Source organism: Lagopus leucura, unplaced genomic scaffold (genome assembly GCF_019238085.1).
Source record: "Lagopus leucura isolate 7727_CA_CO unplaced genomic scaffold, USGS_WTPT01 Super-Scaffold_1, whole genome shotgun sequence".
In the NCBI taxonomy this organism is placed as follows: Eukaryota; Metazoa; Chordata; class Aves; order Galliformes; family Phasianidae; genus Lagopus; species Lagopus leucura.
In genome coordinates this window covers 5,276,664-5,294,534 of record NW_024962250.1, presented here as the reverse complement: position 1 = coordinate 5,294,534, position 17,871 = coordinate 5,276,664, and the positions used below count along the sequence as shown (strand labels likewise).

Sequence of the window (17,871 nt, the reverse complement as noted above, 5' to 3'; positions counted from 1 at the left end):
CACTGTTCACCCTGATGCCACAGCCTTGACTGTTGCCTGAAAACTGCTCATGGGCTTTGGTAAAATTCTGAGAGATTTCTTTACATGCAAATTGCTATTTTAAAAAGTGAACACGACATATTTTGACTTGCCTTGTTTGACAATATCACAGTTATTTCACTTCAATAATGTAAAACATGGTTGTCTCATTTTGTTCTGTGTGCTTTTGTATTACACTGCAATATTTCAATATCGTAGAGCACAGATGGAGCACAGACACTGCTTTAGCTCTTGTATATGTGCTTTGGCATTATCACACTGAAAATTTTATCGTTAACACAGTGAGATGTTTCACCAGCTCCAAGTCAGGACTGCATTTGTTAGGGAATTTTGAATTTTTTCTTTGAAAACACAAATTCAGCTTTTCTTTTCCCCCGTTTTCAGCAAACCCAGCCACTGAAATGTCAAATCTCTCTCCCCCAGAAGAAATGCTCTGTTTCCTACAGCTTCATTGCTTGGCCTCTGGGCAACTCTCATCTCAGTTCCCAGCAGAGGATCCTTCTGCTTCTCAAAGGACTCCTTGTGTTGGGGGTGACCTCATCGCGGCGCACACTTCAGGACTACTTCCCATTATGGTTTGTCCATGGGGTCTGAGAGAGTTACATGGCTTTCACCCCATTCCCCCTCTGTTTGCTTCCTCAGCTGGACATACTGGGCAGAGAAACGTGCCACATCACACATCCTTGCCCGAAATCCTTGCTCAGAAAACCGAGTGGCGGCAGCAGGACAGAGCCAGAGCCACCTGCTGCTAACACTGCTCCGTGTGCCAAATGTTGCCAGCATTTGGTGTCTGTTTCTCACGTTTCCACTCCCCTTCTCACCTGGCCTGAGCTAACTGAAGTGTCTTAGTGCCTGTGTGCTCCTGCTGGGCCAGGCGCTGGGGATATATGGAAGGATGCACAGATGGAGCTGCCCTGTAGCCCCGGAGAGGAACAGCAGGAATTAGCCAGGCTGCTGCTCATTGGGAGAAGCAAGGGCGAGCCTCCGCGCCCAGGTTCCCTTTGTTTGGTTTTCTGAAGAGAGTTAGTTGTGCGGCAGGCCTCCGGGCTGAACAGCACCACCGAGGGCCTCGCTCCCCTTCGCTGCATTATTACAGGAGCTGGGGACACGCCTGCAGCCTCCGACCTAACCCTGCGCCAGGACAAACCCCCACCCCGGCAGCCTTCCCGGCGGCTTCGGGCTACGCACAGCCCGCCGAAGCACCCCGCGCCTCCTCCCTTCGACCGCCGCTCTTTGTTCCCCGCAGCCCACGGGTGACCTCCGCCGGGGCGGGCGGGGGGCGGCTCGGGGGCGCGGCGGGGCCGGGGCCGCCCCGTCGGGCGGGGCGGGCGAGGGGCGCGGTAAAGCGGCGCCGCGCCGGGGGCCGGGCTCAGTCTGCAGGCAGCGCGGCGCCCGTGCTCGGCTAGTTCTGCTGATCCGCATCGCTGTGCCCATGGGGCAGCGGCTCCGGGTCCCCCCGCCAACGCCGAGACTCGCGGCAGCGCGGTGAGTAAGAGCGGATAAGGAAGGGGGCGGCGCCGGTACCGGAGCGCTGCCGGGGATGGGGAGCGCGGGTCCCACCGGGTCCGGGAGCTCGGAGCGAGCCCCAGAGCCGCGCAGGCTGGGATGGAGGAGGACGAGGAGAGCAAAGCAGCCCCGGCGATGGGGACGTCTCCGCCTGCCCGTGCGCTGTGCAACGGGAGGTGCGGGATGGGTGTCGGGGGAGGGTGGGGGAGAGCCGGGAGCGCGGCTGAGCCTTGCGGGGGACGGCGACCGTGTGCCGCTCGGCGAGAGGAGAGCACGTGGGTCCCTCGGTCGGCGGAGGCTTGGGGGCGGCTTCTCCCCGCGCTGCCCGAGGGCTCGGGTCCCGCATCGCATCACCGCGTCCACCTCCGCTTACTCGTGGGGTGACGGCAGGAGCGCGGTGCCCAGGAGTGGCGGGGAGGGCTCGGTCCCAGGGAACGGTGCCTGTGATGGAGGGAGATGTACGAGCCGTGCTGCAGGATGGAACCAGGCGCGAGGGAGTGCGGGATGGGGCGTGGTTGTTCAGCACTTGGAGGCCTCTGAACCTCCCATACCCCTGCAGCGTCGCAGCTCCCCGAGCAGCTGCCCCTGAGGCAGGGCCGGCAGTCCGAGCTGCCAGCGGTTACATGGGTGCTGTGTAATCCATCTCCTCCTAGCTGGGAGGTGGAAGTGCCAGCGGTGACCAAAGCTGTGTTGACATTAGGGCCAACAGCGGTACAGCTGAGCCATGAGAAATTACAGAGTGTGCAAGAGCACTGGCTATTCTGGACTTGGCATAAATAACTTGCTTGGTAACTCTATCTGTACAAAAGCAAGGTCTGCTGAGTAATGACGTCCAGGGCCTGTGGGTGAGGAGTGTTTTTTAAAAATAAATAAATAGCAGTTATCCTTTAGACAGGGAAGTTCTTACCCTCAGAGGAAGTTATCATAGGTTTCGGTGAAAACCACAAATAAGCAAGTTCCTGAGACTGGGCACGAAGGTACCCAGCTGCTCATAGCCACGTCTTGTCCCTGGTGCACGCACAGTGTGGGAAGGATGCTGTGAGCCAGCGGTGTCCCGGTGCCTGCAACAGGGCGTGTGGGGGTTTGGTTTCTTTCAATTGTGTCCTTGTTTGTACGCTTGTGCGTAAAGAGGAGGGTGGCTCATCCCGAGCAGGAGGCTGCAGAGATGGCGTCTGTCTGTGATCTCAGGAGACACTTGTCCCTTCTGCTGGCAGAGCTGTAGCGAGGATTTATTGCAGAGAGGACAGGACAGCAGAGCATCTCCAGAGACATGCCTTGGGGGTCCATTAGATCCACAGAAGAGTAAACCAGTGAGATGCTCTGTCTGAGGCTTTCTATCCATTTGGAGCTGCTGGAAGCTGATCCAAAGGGAAATGCTCCTGTTCCCAATGAGCACTGAGTGCACAGAGAACATCTCCAGCTGCTGGTTGCTTGTCCTGCAGCACTGTAGAGGCCCAGGTTAGCAGCGGGGCTGCACTGAAAAGGGCTGTGCCAGTTACTGGCCATATACCCCATTGGGAGCTGTTTGAAGCTCAGTTTGTTCCTTGCCATGTGTGTACCATAGCCAGTACCCAAACCTCTAATGAGGTCTGCTTGGATGCTGCCCGAACACAAAAACCACCTTGACTTGGGTGCTCACAATGTGGGCTGCTCCTAGGGGATCAGGCCGTGGGAGTCTGTCTCCTGCTGCTTTGCCTTGGGTTCCAGGCCCTCCCCTGGCACAAGGGAATAAAGGCCTATGTGCAGGAGAAAGATGCTGAGATTGTTTATGTTCTGATTTTGTCCTCACGCTGGGGGAATGGCCTGGTGACCTTGGCACCACTGGGACATTATTTATAGAAAGACTTTCTGAGTTTTGTGGATTTTTTTTAAATGTAAGAATGTAAAAACAAGTCTTGGGAGAAAAAGACCCAATTTTTCCCCCAAATATATTTGGACTTTCCCCAGACCAACAAAAGCAGAACCTCAGAGGTCACCAGGTGTTCCCTGAAGCATCATTCCCTCCCTTTTCCTGGAAAATGTGGGTTCAGTTCTGTCTGTGGGCTGGCATGAGTCCGCTCTGAGTTGGAAGGGTTCATGCACAAGATGCTAAAAGATTTTCACAGAGACAAACCCAGCTACAGCCAGAGACTGCTTTGTAGTTCAGACATGAAGGAGAATGATAAACGACCCTCTGGCCTTCTTCAGTTTCTTCTGTTTGTGAGGTTCTTTGCCACGTGGAGGGGCTAATGCCACTCCAGGCATGTCTCTGCCCATCTGTGGTGCTGCACTATGCCCAAAGAGCAGATGGAGAGCACCAGGCTATAGGATGTGCGGGGCCCTGCGGGACAGTCTCTGCATGGGGCCGTGTTGCCTCCAGTGCTCAGCTTAACCACACAGTCGATGTTCACCTGGGCAATCCCTGCCAGACCTTGGCTGGACTGTGTGCTGTATTACCCAGCTCCCTTGGTGGGATTCAAACAGGGACCCAAAGGGATGTCCAGAGCTGCAAATGATGGCAGTCAGAAAGCTGTCATCCACATTTACCCTGTGCTCATTTTCTGCTGTTGGCCCAGTGGGCTCAGAAGCCCATTCAGAAAGGCTGGTAGCAGGCTCTGTGGCTGCTGAGCTTCCTTGAAGTTACTGTCAGGGATTTGATTTAAGATCACCCAAGTCAAAGGCACTGAGAGAGCATGGGGAGAGCAGCCAGGAATCGATCAAACATGGTGGTTTCTTCTAGGGAGTGCCATTAGCAGCACGAGTGATGTAGCAGAGGTGCATGTGCTGGAGCACCAGGACATGCTGCCTGCAGCAGCCCAGTGTCTGAAGGGATTCTGTGCTTCACAGGGAGATGAACGCACAGCCCCTTTGCAGCTGCCTGCTGCTGCCTGCAGCAGAGAAATCCCTCCTTTTCTTATTAAAATCAGGCAGGCTTCAACTGTGGGCCCTGGCACAGGGGGAAAGCAGGTGCAGGCAGAGCTCCACACAAAGGCTTGTGGCTGTGTCATTGGTGGCTGCATCCTGCCTGGGTTGAGAAAGTAAACAGTGTGAAGCTGTGTCAGCATCTGAACAAGAGAGTGTCAGGGAAAACCCACAGATCTTCAGGAAACCCTGCGGGTGACTCAGCTGGTGGTTTTGTCCGAGCACAGATTTGTTCAGTAACCCATGATTTCAACAGAAGGGCTCTTTTGTGCTGGTTCCATCTGATGAACAAAGTGCAGACCTCTGGTCGTTCGGCTGTTTGTGGCCATGGAGAGCCTTGAGACTTTATTTCAGGAGTCTTATTGCTGAGCCATAAAATCACTCCAGCCCGCGTTAGATTCTACCATGCCATACAGAGCTTAAGGAGCCGTGTGCCTACAGAAATGGCATTCTGGATTGTTGACCGTGGAGGAATTTAAGAACACAGGGTGTTCTCTTGAGAATCACAGTATTTTAAAGGTACATGATTTTTAAGTCCCTCTGAATCCTTTTATTGAACACTAAATTTTAGCTGCCTGGCACTTCACGTGGGGTTGTATTTCAAGGAGACGGAAGCCCGAGCTGCCTCTTGCAAAGAGAGAGGGAAATGCAAACAACACAGAAGCACTGCATGCAGAGGGGGCTTTTCACAGCTGGTCGTGTGCTGTCTGAAGTCAGCTGGAATTTGCTAGTGACTTGGGAAGAAAGTTACTGCAAAAGTAAGCAGCAGTAAGAGCACCCAAACTTTGCTTCACAGAAAGCAGGAGGCTGCCAGGAGTCAAAGGCTGCACTTAACTTGGACGCAGTAACTGAGAATAAAGTTGAGCTGCCAGCACTGAAGTCTCAGCAAGTGCTGGCTGTAGTTCGGCATGTTTCTGAGCAGCAGACACCTGTAATGTATCTGTCACCCTCCTCCCTGCCCTGCCCTGTGTATGTACACACATGCACGTATACACATGAGCACTGCTGCTGATGTATGATGCTGATATTACTGGAGCTTGTTGTATCCAGTATTCTGAGAACCTCTCAGTTCTTCCTGTCTCTGGAAGTGACAACCTGACAGCAAGGCTATTGATGCTGTGCTCTGTCTGATGCCCAACCCTTTGCTTTCCCTCTGCTATAAAAAGAGAAATCTTGCTGTAGTTCCTTAGGCTGCTGTGCATCCTCTGTGGCTGTGACTTAGGAGCAGGTCCGCCGAGGACATCACTTTTCCATGCACAGCAGAAGAGAAGGGAACCCCTTTCCTTGTAGATTGTTTGTTGTCAGGTTTTTATAATCCCAAAGCGTGACTCTCTGCTGTGAGGTGGGCAGAAGTGAGATAGTGTTTGCCTGGAACACGTAGTGAGAAGCTGAATTCTAAAATCAGGAGTTCCTATATGTACATTGCCTATATATAATTGTAACCAAAAGCCTCATGTAGCTCGGTGCATGGAAGGAACCTTTCCAAAAGAAGATGCAGTAGGCACCAATGAGGGTGGCTTCCCTTGCCTGCTTCCCAGGCAGCCAGAAATGGGGAGAGGAGGAGAACTCTGGGTCCGTGACACATTTCACACTTCCAAGCCCCGCTCTCTTCACCTGTGAAATGCATTTATCCTGTGACAGGAGCAGACTGTCTCTGTCCTTGCAGGGCACTTAGCTGGCCTCTTGTGGAAACTGGAGAACACTCGCATCCAAGCTGCTGTCTCTTTTTCAGTCTGCAGGTTCTTTATATTATCATCTTTTTCTTTTGAAACCTTTCTAAAGGGTGCTTGTGTACTGAGTGCCCATTGCTGATAGCACGCATTATGAAATCTGAAAGGAAGGTTGAGATTAAATGTCACGCACTTCACAGTTGGGGAATTCAAAGTGTCTTGTTGATCTGTGCATAATTCGGAGCCGGCAGCTCATGCATAAACAAACATGTGCACATACACGCACACACATGCATGCACACAGTGCCTTCCCCTGAATTAGCAGCCAAAGAAAAAGCAAAGTCAGGTTTGTGTGAGCTACTTGTCGGGAGCTGAACAGCATCTGTGGGAAAAGGCTGTGGGTTCTGCTGGAGATGAACCTGGGCAGTGGTTTTCTTTTTCCATGGAGAATGGACAGATGGAATGGGGAAAGCTTAAACAGCCTGGGTGAGGTTGCATAGAGGGGCAGCACTGCTGACAGGCAAGGCAGCAAATCTTCTGTTCTCATGTCACCAGCTATTTAGAAGTTTCCCTTTCCTAAATCGGTGCTGTCTCTGTTTGCCCAGCCTGAGGAGTTCTGCATCTTAACGTCTTTAACATTAACCTGTTGCTATAGAAACCAGAAGGGTGTCAGAGGGAGATTCTTGCCACTTTCGGGTAGGCTACCAAATAGTTGCAGTATGTGTTGCACTGGGAGCCTGTCCCTGCTGGGTTTCTGCTAAGCATCTCCTAAGCCTATCTGAGCCGTTGGGGAGTGGTGAACCGGGAGCTGCAATTGTGTGTAAATGAGCACGGCTTAGTGCTGGCAAATCGCTTTGGGAGGAAGTGAGCACATGGTCCCAGGGTGATTGGTGGGGCTGAGAGATGAAATCTGGCATCTGCCTCCTGCGTGGTGAATGGAGCAGGAGGTAGCTTCTCCCTGACCTCCCACCGCTGGCTTGCTCCCCGTGTTCTGCTGTCCCATGAGACTGAGGTACGGGTAATGCCAAAATGCTCCTCTGGTCTGGCAGCTCCAATGGCCCTTCCAACACTGAGCAGACGGGAGCAAAGATCGCCTCCTTTCTTCCTCAGCTCAAACCATATCTTTCTTATTTATTTAAGCACATATATGCTGTACAAGATACATGCACATAAAAGCACATGAATGTGAATTAGTAGCATGTGGGTTGTGGCCATGTGGTATGGGAAATATCCTACTGCATAGGGTTGATGAGAAGTAGCTGTTGGCTGGTGCTCGTGGAGGCCATCCCATCTCAGGACTGATTTACATGCGCTCTGCTTGGTAGAAGAAAATCTTGTCACTTGCACAAGGAAAGACCTGAGTGCTGAGGCAGTCGATGTGTCTGGGGCTCAGAAAGTGTCCTGCCCAGACTAAAAGGCACTCTCACTGCTTAATGCAAATGTATTTGTCTGCCCTTTCCCCCCTCTTTGTGTGTGCCTAGGCTGCACATCTGGTCAGATTGTGGCAGAGGATGGGAGAAGAGGAGCCCTTTGTGTTTTCTTTTTCTTTTTTTCCTTTTTACAAAACTGGAAGCAAAAAGGACCCTGCTGGTGCTGGGGATTCTCCCAGCCAGCTGTTCTCAGGCTGGGGCTGCATATCCATATGCAATGCAGGTCAAAAGTCTGCTTATAGGATGCAGGAGCAGTACAGCCGTATTGATTTTATTTTCTGTTTCATGTTCGTAGCCATTGTAGTAGTTTCTAAATTGCAGTCATTACATTGTATGAGTTAACCTACTGGACTGCAGATGTAGAAATAGTGTTGCTGGAGATGCAGCCATCAAGAATAGCTTTGAAATTACAGTCTCGGTGATGAAATGCAAAAGGACATTGTGCTTGCTTTGTGGCTGAGGGGGCTGAGCCTTCCCAAATGTAATTTTTGTATTATTTCCTTTTTGAGTTCTGGACAGGGGCAGAGCTGGATGATGGTTAGGAGCAAAGGGCATCGACTTCATGGAGAGTTTATGAATGAAAATTGTGGAGAGTGTGGGCACGATGGAGAGAAAGTCTGAGGTTTCAGGTTGGTCTGCCATAGGTAAGGCAGTGTATATCTGGGCTTCTCCCTGCCCCCAGGGTTATTCTCTGTGGGGTTTCTTTGAGCCTCTCTCATTGCTCAGGTGTGAGACAGAGGAGATGACAGACAGATTTTCTTTACAATAGACCTTTGAAACGTTTTGAAAGCCCTATTTTTCCAGCAGCTAAGCTCAATATGTGTTTTCTGGGGGGGTTGGTTTTTCTCTTCCTTTTTTTTTCTTTCTTTTTTTTAACCAGTGTATGCATGAGGGTTTTATTTTTCCTTCTAATGCTTCCCTGTAGAACTCATCTGCAGGACAGATGGCCCACTGAGCTGCTGGGACCGTCTTTGCAAACACCTGTCTGAGACAGCTGGGAAATCAAGGAGGAATTCTCTTTTCATTCCCTTAAAGAAAAACAGCATCCATTCCTGACTTATTTCATCTCCTATTTCATCCTCCTGGCTCCTGTGTGCCCCAGGGCACTCAAATCCTTGGGGTCATCAGCTCATGATGTCTGAGTTATCTGTGTCCCCAGCACATGTGGGTGCTGTGCGTGATGGTAGCTGTGGGTCTGCAGGGTTTCTGCCAGAGTGTGCTGGAGTCCCGGATTTACTCTGTATGCTGCTGCTGGCTGCAGAGCAGCATTTCTTGCCTGAGGTGGAGCCTACAGCTCGGGCTCACTGTTGGTGTGTTGCTGCAGGTGGTAGTTAGCAGAGCAGCAGGGCTGTGGTTGTTGGATTTAGTTATTGCTCCTTGAGAAGCAAATAGAGCTTTTTTAAATTTTCTGCTGGGGAAACTGAGCCCTTGGCAGCTTTGGATTGCTGTATAACACTTCCTGTGACACAGAAAGAAACTTTCCTGTTCTGTCTGCAAGAGGAAATTGGAAGCCTATGGGCAACGAGGAACAGGGGGACACACTCCTGATGCTACAGCTGGGCCCTGGTTCATGGGACTCCTGGGGATGGGAGTCCCGTGTGCCTGGCTTGTTCCGGGTGAGAAATCATACAGAAGCAGCCTCTTTGCTTGGTTGTATTGACTGTGCCAGGCTGGGCAGGAGCAGCAGCCCCATCACACTGCTCTGATGGTTGAGTTCTAGTTGCCTTACTGCCTGGGCATCCCATTATTTTCAGTTAGATCAGGTCTGACCCTGTGTGGTCTGTAAGACTTTCTGACTGCATAAACTACTTGGGTGTTTCTTTCTGCTATGCTAGTGATCTGTACCTTTCAGTTTGGGCAAGGGTTGCTCTGTATTCCTCCCAGCAGAAAACATGACTGATCTTGTTATTGTTTTAGGATCTGCTGGTAGCCCGGAATGTGCAAAGCCACGTGCTGCAGCAAATCCACTGGGAAGTGAGGAGAGTGCTGCTCTGGCAGAGAGGTCTTAATCATTTCAAATCCCAGCTCTAAGATAGAACTCTAGGAAAGGGCTGGCTCGCAGCTGCAGAAACACAACATGGAGATGGCTGCACCTCTGTTGTTACCTCGACCAGGGGGAGATCTGCCTCAGGTCCATCACGGACACCCCTAAACACGGTGCGCCTTTCTGTGTGCGAGGGAGTGTCTTAGATCCCGCTTACTGAGTCAACAGCCAAGTGTTTGCAGGAGCAAAAGTGATGAGTACCTCTGTGGATGCCATCTTTAATCTCCTTGTGTTTCCAGAGCAGGATATCAGCTGTCCCTCGGCTGGAGGGCCATAGTGAGGCAGGGTTGTGAGACACTGAGATACTTTGGTGATGAGTCTCTTGGAAAATAAAAGAAAAACTTTCATATTAATTTCCACCAGACAGCTATCTTCGCCTTTCTGACTGATGTTGCTCTTATTTGAGTCCTCTGATCCGTGCACCCACTTCTTTGCTGTGCCCCTGTGTTTGAGCCCAGACTTTGTTTCTGCCCACTCAGGTATCCCTGGCACAAGAAGACATGGTTTTGCTTGCCTGGCTCAGATCCCACACCTGTGAAATGCCTCTTCAGGTTATGTGGGGAACACCAGGGGCTTGCAGGTGCAGTGGCAACCTGTGGTATTGTGAAGTGTGTGCTATAGTGCTGCATCTTGGTGTTAATTGGTGGCTTTCAACTGCTTGGCCAATAAAGATGCTTGGGCATGGCAGGTTTGCTGTCAGAGTTCCAGCAAAGAATCATCCACTGTGCAAGTATAACACCATCTTGGTTAAATGTGTGGCACCAACAAATCTCAGCGGGCTCAAGACCTTGGGTTGCCTGTGGCATACTGACTTAGGAGCTCTGAAACCAGCAGCTCCAGCTGCTGAAATGTTGTCATATGCGTGGCTGGAGAGTGTGAAGGGAAGAGTTCTTGGAGGAAAAGAAGCCCTCTTTCATCTGCACTAGGTGTTGCCCATTGCTGGGGGTGCATAGGAGTTTCCTGTGTGTGCTGATTGATCTGCTCAGCCACTGGGATACTGGAAAAGAGGACTGAGGAGAAAATCAAGGCAGGATGAGTTGGAGGTTCCCTTTTGAAAACGCGTATGCTAATAGAAAACATCCTCAAAACTCTCAGTGTGTCAGGATACATTAATGTAAGTGTAACATTGTTCAAATCCTCGGCATCTTCTGTCTGAATGTCACTGAATTAGTACTAATGCATTCATTAGCTCATTCTTCATTAATATTCAATATTCATTAGACTGGCTCCTTCCCTGGAAGATGGGAATAATGAGACGTGGCATTGGCTGCAGGGCTGTGCCACAGCTGTGCTTAGCACAGTGGGAGCCTGGTTTTATGCATCAGAATGGCCTTCAGTGATTATTTTAGCGGCATTTTTAGCTGGCTTGTGCTGTCCCGGCTCTTGGCCACTGGTTTGCCACAAATTAGTGGAAATTCTTCGTGGGAGAGCAGTGCTAATTTATTGACATCATCATTTCCACCAGCTCACGCCCTGAAGGCAACTGGCAATGCAACTGCTGAAGCCAAATTTTGATCTGTTTGCCTGTGGTCAGAATTGCAAGGCTGCCCATGTAATCCCAGAGTCATTTCTCTCTCTTAGCCTACAAATTCTCCCTTTAACCCCCACTGCCTCCCTTTATGTCACGCCCTCAGGATTCTTTGCATTTGAAGATGTCTTTTTTTCACTCTGCTCCCCACCAAAGTGTGAGGGAAGGGAGAGCCCCCAGCCCTGCACCTGCACTCCCAATGGCTGCTATCACGGCACGCTTGGGACACTGTGCATCCTCCAGTCTGTTCTACCAGCAGTCACCTTTTGATCTTCTTGCTTTTATGCTGCAGTGTGAGAGTGGGTAAAACAGCTTGCAGTTTCCTTCTGTTTCTCAATTTTTAAGTGTTTCTAGACTGCAGCTGCTACAGGCAGTGACCTTCTGGGAACCTGGGCTTAGATGGTGTAACAAGACCAGAAAAAGCCCCTCCAATCCAAAAGAAGCAAAGCCCCAAGTAACTGAACTGGCTTGCTGAAAAACATCTTGCCTGGGATTGCTGAAGGGGTCTTGTTAAATACTAGAGCAGTGAATTCAGCCTTTACATTGTCCCAGCAAGTTCTCTTAGATTTGCATCACAAAGAGTTATGCCAGTGTGCTCTGAGGTCCTGCAGAAGTGACTCTGCTCCAGTGGACAACACTGGAGAAATTTTCCTGAGAGGCAAATCCTTTGCAAGACAGCGGGAGAACACTTGTGTGCACGATGCCAACAGACTGACACCTCATTTCATGACTCCCTGAGGACTCGTGAATTCTTTAGACATGAGCATAAATTCTGTTCTCCTGGGACAGCCACGAGAAAGTACAACTGGAGTGAGAGATTGCCTGTGCTTGATTCCTATGCGTGCTGGGACCAGCTGAGCCATGTCTGCTGCCTGTGGGGGACCTTTCTGCTGCTCTCTTGGGGGCTGAAATGGCAAGTGAAAATATATTTTTGTGTTTGGCTGAGTTTAGATGAAAGGAAAACAAATTAGCAGGAAAGACTTCACGAATCAAGAGTTTCCTGGGTTTTAGGACTGGATGATGATGTAGAGTGATTTTGCTTGACACCTCCGCACTTACTCAGAAGTTGTCTTTTCTATTTCAGCTTCTGTCAGTTATCTCTGCCTTGTCTTTTCCTAGCCAGTATTTGCGCTCTGTTTGCCGTCAAATTTGTTTCCCAGGAAGCAACATGTCCTCACAGAGGATCTTGCCTCTGGAATCTTGCGTCTGTAGGGCTGATGTGTTCTGGCACTACACTGGGCTGCAGTGTCTGGGGGGAAAAGCAAACAAATATCTGAGATCTGCATGGCATTTTGCCCAAGATAGAGCTGGAGGGTGTAATGCATGGTGAGCAGAAAGAGACAAAAAGCAGAGCATCATTTAATGACTTCAGTTCCTCTCATCTGGGAAATGTTTAACAACAGTTAATTGCCTTAGTGTGAGAAGAGGCAAAGAGGTACCTTGTTCCTAAAGGGCCACAGACACTGCTGTGCTAGAATGTACCTTGTTTGATGGGCATGGTGGCAATGGGTTGCTGGGTGGACTAAATGATCTTGGTGGTCTTTTCTATCATTAATGTTGGTTAGGTCCGAACAGCTCACAGCACATGCTGGTGAAGCTCAAGGCTGCACTCAGCGCATAGGGACGCACACAAGGCACATTATGGATGGCAGTATGGTGCCCACGCTCACACAGCTCCTGTGGCAGAGCTGATGGCAGAGGCCGTCTAGGCAGGGCAGCCCATTTGGTGCTTCCGTGGCCACACTGCTGATTCTTTATTTCCTCTCCAGCAGGTCGTGGTGACAGCTGTGCCGTCCTCCTTGCAGACCTGGACAACTTCCCTACAGCTGGGATGGGCAGCCCACAGCTCCCTACCTCAGCACCAGGGCGATGAGGAGCCATCTGCTGGCCTAGCAGAAGGGTTTTTGTGCTTTTTTTTTTTTTTTTTTTTTTTTTTTTTAATTTTTATTTTCTGAACCCTGTGAGATTTCATGTGAAAACACTTCCTACAGCCTTGCAGCTGTGAGCCCGGTGGGCTGGAGGCAGCAGCTCTCCCTCTGTGGCCAGGCCAGCAGGAGAATTGTACCCCAGGCTGCCCTGCAAGTGTGGGCCCGGCCCCACAGCATTCCCAGCCAGTGTGGCTCAGGCTTCTCCCCTCAGCTCTCCCAGCAGCGGATTGGAGGCCTGTGGCCCACCCATCACCATGGCAGCCAAGCAGCCCCCGCCGCTGATGAAGAAGCATAGCCAGACTGACCTGGTGAGCAGGTTGAAGACACGCAAGATCCTGGGGGTCGGTGGCGAGGATGATGATGGCGAGGTCCATCGCTCCAAGGTGAGAGGCAGTGGGTCACCAGTGGTGTAGGAAATGTCCCTGGTCCCACCCTGGGATGCTCCATGCTGTTCCCTGCAGTGATGAGGCCATTGCTGCAGGGAAGCAGCCAGCAAATCTGTGAAATGCCCTCCAGTGGGTAACTAAAGCACGTGTCACTTTATTTTCTGCAGCCTCTATGACAAAACCAGGTCTACCAGCTCTGCCCTGTAAGGGCTGCCACAAGAAAATTGTTGCTGCTCTTTAGCAGGGCCAGGCACTGTAACCTGGTGGATGCACAAAAGCTGCCTGAAAACACCTTTCACAGTAAAGTACTGAGCTCTGCCTTTAAGCTGTTTTAATCCATTGGTGAAATGTTATTATTGAGACACCTATTATCCAGCTCAGTGCCAGCAGAGCAAAGCCCAGCCAATTATGCTGTTCATCACATACCAGTTACCTGTGCCCTGCAAATTGCAGCAGTGATTCAGGAAACAAAGTGGCGCCTCTCTGAAGAGGTCTGAATTGCAAATGAATGTGCACAATCTGTTTCAGCAAAATACCAGAGTATGGAGAGTAAGGACTCATCTCTCAAGAGCCCTGTCCCAAGTGCTCTCTTGAGCACTGCCTGGCTCCTGCCCTCCTATGAATCATCCTGCACCTCTTTTCTATGGTAAATTCCCAAGCAGTTCTGCCTCTACAGCTGTGGTGGTTCATCAGTGAGGATCAACAGGCTACATGTGGGAAGAGGCAGATCCCTACTTACCTAGTAGTGAGAAACAGAAATTAACATTCTGTTAATTAACATCAGCCCTACTGATCCTGGTCAGGAGCAGTGAAAGCTGCAGACCCTGATGAAAATCAAGTCAGTCTTCAGCAGGTTTTGGGACTAAGGGATCGTAAAGGAATTCCTTTTTTTTTTTTTTCTTCCCCCCTCCTATCAGCCCTCTTGAAGATAAACTCCCACCTAGGGTTAAGGTGTGTCCTCTGGGATGACAAATGCTGCCTAAAGGCTGGGGAAGCGTCTGCTCAGTCACCCTGTGCCTTTTCTTTGAATTTCAGATTAGTCAAGTCCTGGGAAATGAAATCAAGTTTGCTGTCCGGGAACCCTTGGGGCTCAGGTAAGACACAGGCACACCTCAGAGCTGGCCCATTAGAGAGCACCTGGCCACACTCTTCCTGCCAGCCCTGTCCCCAACACCATATAGCCTCACTGCTCCCTGCAGGGGTTTCTCAGGGCTGCAGAGCCAAACTGGTCCTGCTTTCTTCCCCTGTGAACAGCTTGAATGACATGAGCTCTGGTCTCTTGGCAGGTGCTGGAAAGTGTGGGGGCTGTACAGGGCCAGAGGTGCTCCCTGTCCTCTTTGTAAAGTCCCTTCCCAGCTCTGTGTGTGTGCAGGGTGGGATTTCAGCTCTCCCTGGCTAGTGAGGCTGGAACTAGCAGCGTGCAGAGGGCCCACATCCTTGTGCAGAAGACCTGTGACTGCCTCAGCTGCATGAGGATGGAGAATAACTATAACCATGCAGACAGCCAGGAGTGTGTTGTGAAGCAGGAGTGATATGTTTGTCTCTGTGCTCACTGTAGGTCCTCTGTCTTCCATGCAGGGTCTGGCAGCTGGTTTCCGCCATCATGTTTTCCGGGGTGGCCATCATGGTAAGTGAGGGCAGCAGCCTAGGCACCACCAGCTCCTGGATGCCTCAGTGTGGCTCCTCAGCCATTTATTCCCCTTTCTCTGCCTTCTACAACCACCACTGCTTTCTCCTGAGAGGCCTTTGCCCTCACTGTAACTCTGCAATGAGTTTTGCCGGCAGTGCCCTTGGCAGTTTGTTCCCATTTCCAGAGTCTGTTTTCATTTGCAGGTTCATAAACCTCACACGGCACGACAGCCTTGCTCGTAGAAACTGGCCTTAGAGTGAGCAACCGACACACTGTTATCTCTCACACCTCCTTAATTTCCAGTTTCCTGGCCAAGGGCTCTGATCACATCAAGCACCACTTCCCCCTGCCTGAGATAGCACATTCTGACTGAGCTGGCAAGGTGCTGCTGAGCCTCTCCCATTCCTCCTCTAGGCCCTGGCTTTCCCTGATCAGCTCTACGATGCCATCTTCAACGAGGAGTCAGTGAGCAGCAAGACTCCCATCCGGCTCTATGGAGGAGCCCTACTCAGTGAGTGCTATGCCAGTGTTGGGTGTGGAGCAGTAGGGTGAGAGGGCAGGAGGGGAACAAAGGCAGAGGGTTTGTTAGGATTGGGAAGGTCAACACACTATAGTATACTGTAAGGTACAGGAGCATAAGGAGCTTAGTAGCAAAGAGACTAGTGCTAATAGAGTAGTGTTACAAAGTGAAAGTGCTCACCCAGCTCTGAAGATCAAGACTCCAGGGAAAACTCCGCAAGGGAAGGATCTCTGGTTGGAGATCCTTTCCTAGTGGCCATCAGCCCCTAAGTGAGGTCTGAGAGGTGCAGCCAGGCTCCACCCCTTCAGGTCACACAGCTGAATTGCCTTCACCTGTGCTCCTGGGGCTGACGAGGTCCTTTCCCCACGTGCTCAATCAGTGCTTTAGGCTGTGACTCAACAGTTCCCATTCACAATGGTATCCTGTGACTGCTGTGCTCGTGAGCTGCACTACCAGGCAATACAGCTGCTAGGCACCCACCCAGCCTCCTTTTAGAGGCTGTCAACTTGTGGTGCCTGATGCAAAAAGGCAGCTGGGTGATGGCAAGGAGTGCTTGGGGAGGTGGCTGGGATGGAAGGCAGGCAGCAGGGCTGGGAAGCCCTCACATAGGTGGGCTGGCGGCTGCCTGCTTCCTGCAGGCTACAGCAGCATCTCGTGGGGATGGCTGGAAGTGCAGCCGCCACAATGGGCAAAGGGAAGCACAGCTGCTGGCAGTGCTGCTTCCCCTGCATCCAACCCCTGGGTGCTGAAACGCTTCACCTGGAGCAGGCGGGTGGGCTGCCCTGTCTTGGTGTTTCCTGGCCCTCAGAGCAGCTTTGCTGTTTTTGCTCGGCAGGCATCTCGCTCATCATGTGGAACGCTCTATACACGGCTGAGAAAGTCATCATCCGCTGGACCCTGCTGACAGAGGCGTGTTACTTTGCCGTGCAGTTCCTGGGTGAGCAGCTGAGACTGGAGGAAGAAGCATGGGGTTGGGTGTGGGCTGTGACTCTAGCTCAGGGAGAGGGATTGTACCTAGCACCCCTTGCTCAGCTGTCCCTGTGCTGAGTCTAGCCAGCATTACAGAAGGCTCCTTTGCTCTACCAGACAAGGCAGAGATTAAAACTGTCTCTGGAGACATTTTCTCTGCCAGCTGCTCTCCCTTTTCATTCCCCATAGGGGTAGCCTCTGCCTCCGGCTGCTCACCAGAGGGAGCCCAGGTAAAGGGAAGATGCCAGTTGATCTATTTGCCAATTCATCCAATTGCTACCCTAGAACATCCTGGCCTTTGTAGCCAGCACAGGTCACCTCCTGGAAGGGTTGCTGAGATGTTGGGTCTGTCCAGAGGAGGCTGTGGTAACCTACATAAAAAGGGAGGGAATTCCAGTCTTACCAAAACAGAGGGTCGTAGCTCAGCTTGTTTTTTGGGGAGCATATCTATATTTAGCACTTGAAGGTTTTTTGTATTGTGTGTTGGCAGTTCACTAATTATGTTATAAAGTAGCTTGTATTTGTAACAGAAAAGAGATGCTCAGGAAACAGGGAGTGGGCCATGCACATCTTATGGGTGCTTCTACGTATTTATCAGCACTGAAGAGGTCGAACCACACAACAAACTTAAGAATAGATCCCATGGTTAACACTTGAGTCCAGGCATCAGACTGCTGGCTGTGTCTGTACAGAGCTAACTTTAGAGAAGTGCCCTTATTAATGGGAGCCCTGTGTACCTGTAGCTATGTTAAGGCTGTGAAATCAATCTACCTAAGCACTTGCGTTGCAGGTTTGCTGCATGTGTGAGGGTGGAAAGCCTTTGCATTCCCAAGGCTCAGCAGGTCTCTCCAAGAAGCTACGTTAGAGGGCAGTAGCAAGCAGGGATGTGCCACTGAGTTTGTTTTCCTCTACCTATCTCTGCCTGAGTTCCTTCCTTCTCTTCCAGTTACCACCGTCTCCCTGGTTGAGAGCAGCCGAATGGCCACGGGTGCTGTACTCCTCCTGGTCAGCCGAGTCTTCTTTGTTCTCATCAGCATTTATTATTATTACCAAGTTGGACGCCGTCCCAAGAAAGTCTAATTCCTGGGCTTTTTGTCATGGGAAGGGTGGGAGGGGGGGGTTTGTGTCGGTAATTTTGCATTATAACTTTTCTTTTGTTAGTCCCTTTTTGTTATAAAGTGATTTACTTCCTTTCCACTTACCGGCATGAATCAGTGTGTAACTCGGTGCTGGTGGCATTGTCAGGTGATGTCTGGGGAGAGCAGCATCCTGCGGAACCCCCAGCAGCCCCTCTGCAGGTGGCAAGTGAAGAGCATGAGG

General features: G+C 51.0%; 1 protein-coding gene across 2 annotated transcripts; it reads left to right on the top strand.

The window, feature by feature from the left end:
- Window positions 1-1,424: 1,424 nt before the first annotated feature.
- On the top strand, window positions 1,425-17,647 carry TP53I11 (tumor protein p53 inducible protein 11). 2 transcript variants are annotated; one of them, XM_042881190.1, is made up of 7 exons: window positions 1,425-1,524; window positions 12,891-13,429; window positions 14,468-14,526; window positions 15,011-15,059; window positions 15,477-15,573; window positions 16,418-16,519; window positions 17,498-17,647. In XM_042881190.1, exons 2-7 carry the CDS (start codon window positions 13,301-13,303, stop codon window positions 17,629-17,631), a joined length of 570 nt encoding a protein of 189 aa, XP_042737124.1. In that variant the 5' UTR covers window positions 1,425-1,524; window positions 12,891-13,300; the 3' UTR covers window positions 17,632-17,647. The 2 variants fall into 2 exon arrangements, with proteins under 2 accessions (XP_042737124.1, XP_042737031.1); XM_042881097.1 differs by having other exon boundaries at window positions 12,888-13,429.
- The last annotated feature ends 224 nt before the right edge of the window (window positions 17,648-17,871 follow it).

Excerpts from the sequence above, each read along its gene's own strand:
- TP53I11 (XM_042881190.1), top strand. The coding sequence starts at position 13,301 with ATGGCAGCCAAGCAGCCCCCGCCGCTGATGAAGAAGCATAGCCAGACT. Across the intron at positions 15,060-15,476 it reads TTTCCGGGGTGGCCATCATG|GCCCTGGCTTTCCCTGATCA; the intron begins GTAAGTGAGGGC and ends TTCCTCCTCTAG. Across the intron at positions 16,520-17,497 it reads CTTTGCCGTGCAGTTCCTGG|TTACCACCGTCTCCCTGGTT; the intron begins GTGAGCAGCTGA and ends CTTCTCTTCCAG.